The sequence below is a fragment of the Mustela nigripes genome, chromosome 3 (genome assembly GCF_022355385.1).
Source record: "Mustela nigripes isolate SB6536 chromosome 3, MUSNIG.SB6536, whole genome shotgun sequence".
In the NCBI taxonomy this organism is placed as follows: Eukaryota; Metazoa; Chordata; class Mammalia; order Carnivora; family Mustelidae; genus Mustela; species Mustela nigripes.
In genome coordinates, this window is record NC_081559.1 from 35,914,802 (window position 1) to 35,917,990 (window position 3,189).

General features: G+C 47.3%; 1 protein-coding gene across 1 annotated transcript; it reads left to right on the plus strand.

Moving 5' to 3' along the window:
* Positions 1–620: 620 nt before the first annotated feature.
* On the plus strand, positions 621–977 carry LOC132012912 (small cysteine and glycine repeat-containing protein 7-like). The gene has a single exon (XM_059392701.1). The coding sequence runs from the start codon at positions 621–623 to the stop codon at positions 975–977; it is 357 nt and encodes a 118-aa protein (XP_059248684.1).
* Positions 978–3,189: the final 2,212 nt, after the last annotated feature.

Below are 3,189 nucleotides of genomic sequence, written 5' to 3' on the forward strand. Positions count from 1 at the left end.
TAAGCAGCCTCCCTAGGTGAAAGGTACTACACAGCAGTACATGGGGGCCAGCTGGACGGCTCTATAGCAGGGAGTGAGACTTTCATTCTTTGGAAAACATCTCTGATGAGGGCAGCAAGGCTGATTCTGCAGTTGGCAAGGACATTCAGCCTGACGCTCCTTTTACTTCTCAGTCTTTGGTAAGAGGACTTCTGGGTTGGGCACGGAAAAAGCCCCCTTCCTGATGTTCATTGTCGCTGTGCGTCAGCCCATCGGTTCAGCCCCAGGATGTTGTGCTGCGTGGGCTTTCTTAGCACATCTGTGGCTGTTGACGGCATCCCCTTCTCCATGGCTCCCAGGAGCCCTTGCTGGAATTTTTAGGGCATTTATTTGACTTAGAAAAATAAACAAATAACCTAATAAATCCAGCCAACATCACAAAAAGGGAAGTAATTAATAGATTATGAGATTTTTCCCATGATGACTGAACAAAATAGCACCGGGAAGTGGTCATGTGTCTCACTGTCCATACCCCCAGATTGGGTATATAAGGGGCTCCCCCAGCAGAAGGCGGCATCAGACCTTCCTCACCTCCTGAGTCTCCCTCCTCACCTCTACTGAGTCCTTACTCTCCTGACACCATGGGGTGCTGTGGCTGTGGAAGTTGTGGCGGCTGCGGTGGCTGCAGCAGTGGCTGCGGCGGCTGCGGCGGCTGCGGCGGCTGCGGCGGCTGCGGCGGCTGCGGCGGCTGTGGCAGCTGCACCACCTGCAGGTGCTACCGCGTGGGCTGCTGCTCCGCCTGCTGTCCCTGCTGCTGCGGCTGCTGCGGGGGCTGCTGCAGTACCCCCGTGGTCTGCTGCTGCCGCCGCACCTGTGGCTGCAGCTCCTGTGGCTCATGTGGCTGCGGCTCGTGTGGCTGTGGCTGTGGGAAGGGCTGTTGCCAGCAGAAGTGCTGTTGCCAGCAGAAGTGCGGTTGCAAGAAGCAATGCTGCTGCTAAGCGGCCGTCCGGCTTCTGGGAAGATGCTGCAGGTAACTGTCCCATTAATAAGATTTTCTTTCTTCTTGACAGTCCTCCCGGATTTGAATGTCACCAAGGGTGACATGACACTGGTTATCAGGCTAAGGAGTTTAACACAGATCGCCCGGTCCCTGATATCCTGCCTCTAAATGGAAAACACCAACACAATCCCCCATCCATCACCAAAGTGTGAGCCCAACAAAATAGAGTGATGATTGTTAATGCTATCCTTTCTTGAAATGTGACTGCTGAAATATGTGTTTTTACTCCTTTCCTCCTCTTTTTATGACTTCTATATCCCAAATCTCTGCTAGTTTCTGTTTCTGTAAACCTAAGACAATGATTTTCCTAATAAACCACATAAAACTGACATTCAAAGTCTCACCAATGTCTCCTCTCTTGTCCTTACTCGACGGTGTCTCACTCAAGGATGTGATTACACCCATCAAAGTAAGACCCCTGGTGTTTGTTTGAGATGGGTTTGGAGTAAGTAATGAGTAATCTGTCAATAATAGGTTTTCATACAATGGTCATAATTTGGTGGCTTCAACCATCCTCCTGTGCAAGCCAGCAAAAAAATTCTGACAACACTGTATCAACACTCTCTCTGCACCTCCGGATTCCACTTTTCTAAAACATTTTGATCTCGGTGTCTACAATCAGGGGAAATTTAATACCTAAAGCAATGTGTACTTAGTTAGGTTTTAGTTATTTCTCTCTGGTCCTATTAACAACCTAAAATCTGACTGCATATTAGTGAGAATTTTTATCCCATCACCAGTACTAGCTAACTGTGTCTTTGTCAGGTTGTGGTCACAAAATATAATGTGATCACAAGAGAATAAATCTATTAGTAAATATTGTGAGATACCCAAACACTTTCTTCACTTAGACTATATTCTGTCATATCAAAAAATACTATAAGAACTTAAAAATTAAAATGTCACTATGGGAGAGGATGCCTGGATGGCTCAACGGGTTAAGCATCTGACTTGATTTCTGCTCAGGTCAGGATCTCAGGGTCAGGAGATCCAGCCCCACGTGGGGCTCAGCAGGGAGTCTGCTTGAGGATTCTCTCCCTCTCTCTCTCTCCCCCTCTGCCCCTCCCGCCACTCATTCTTTTCTTTTTCTCTACATAAATAAAATCTTTAAAACAGCACAATGGGTTGTCTTCAGACCACATGTCTCAGTGTCCCTTGAAGGCGAACCACACACAGTGTATGTAACTGATGAGCCCACATTCAGACTGCAGTACCCTTTCATGTGAATGATGCTTTAGACTTTTCTACTTAATCTGTTTCTTGTGGAAAGCAAGGCACAGAGCCAGGGGCCGAAGGGTGCAGCTCAACGTTTCAGGCAGCCCACAAGATCTCGGGTCCTCTCTCTCACTTCCATCCGGGAAGTACTCAAGGACAGCAACTGCTTCAGAACATTGCCCTGAACAGAACAGTAGGAGACCCCAGCGCAGGGAGCAAGGGGAAAGCACACACCAAATTCCAGTGTTGGGGATGCTTCCGACGAGACCCTGCTGGGGTTCACAGGACTCAAGCAGAACTGGGTACCTCCTGCCTGGTGCAAGTCTGTGTTCACAGACACCCAGAGGATGGTGGGTGATACTGCCTGCTGGGAGGGGCGTTCCTTGTTACCACTTGCCAGCTTTCACACTAATGTGTACATCAAAGGAACGAGAAAATAATACGAAATATCATCGTACCACTGGGGATCACCAACTCGGACAGACACTCCTGGGCATGGCGGGTCACAGGAAAGTAATCCAGGGCTCGGAACATTCCTGCACTAGCGGAAGGAGATTAGGTCTGAGTGATAAATGTTTACTTCTGAGGATATAGGGAAATAAGACATTGGTACCAGCAGCATAATATATTTATAGATATAGCATATTTCCCGATTTTACAAATGCATAGAGAGTAACTACAAGTTGTTAGACACTGTTCTAGGCACTAAGAGTACATCAGTGAACAAGACATATAAAAAGTCTCATTCTCATAGACCTAACATCCTAGTTGTGGGAGTGAGATAATAACACTAAGGAAATGAGTATATCATATGGTATGTTAGAGACCAAAGATTGAACATATGAATGGTCAATGACCAAACCATATACAAAACAAAACTCTCACCTATAATCAGCAGCAACCAGGCAGGAACCCAGCCTTATCTAAGCAAGTTG

Bases quoted from the DNA above. Each gene is read 5' to 3' on its own strand.
- LOC132012912 (XM_059392701.1), top strand. From the start codon at position 621: ATGGGGTGCTGTGGCTGTGGAAGTTGTGGCGGCTGCGGTGGCTGCAGC.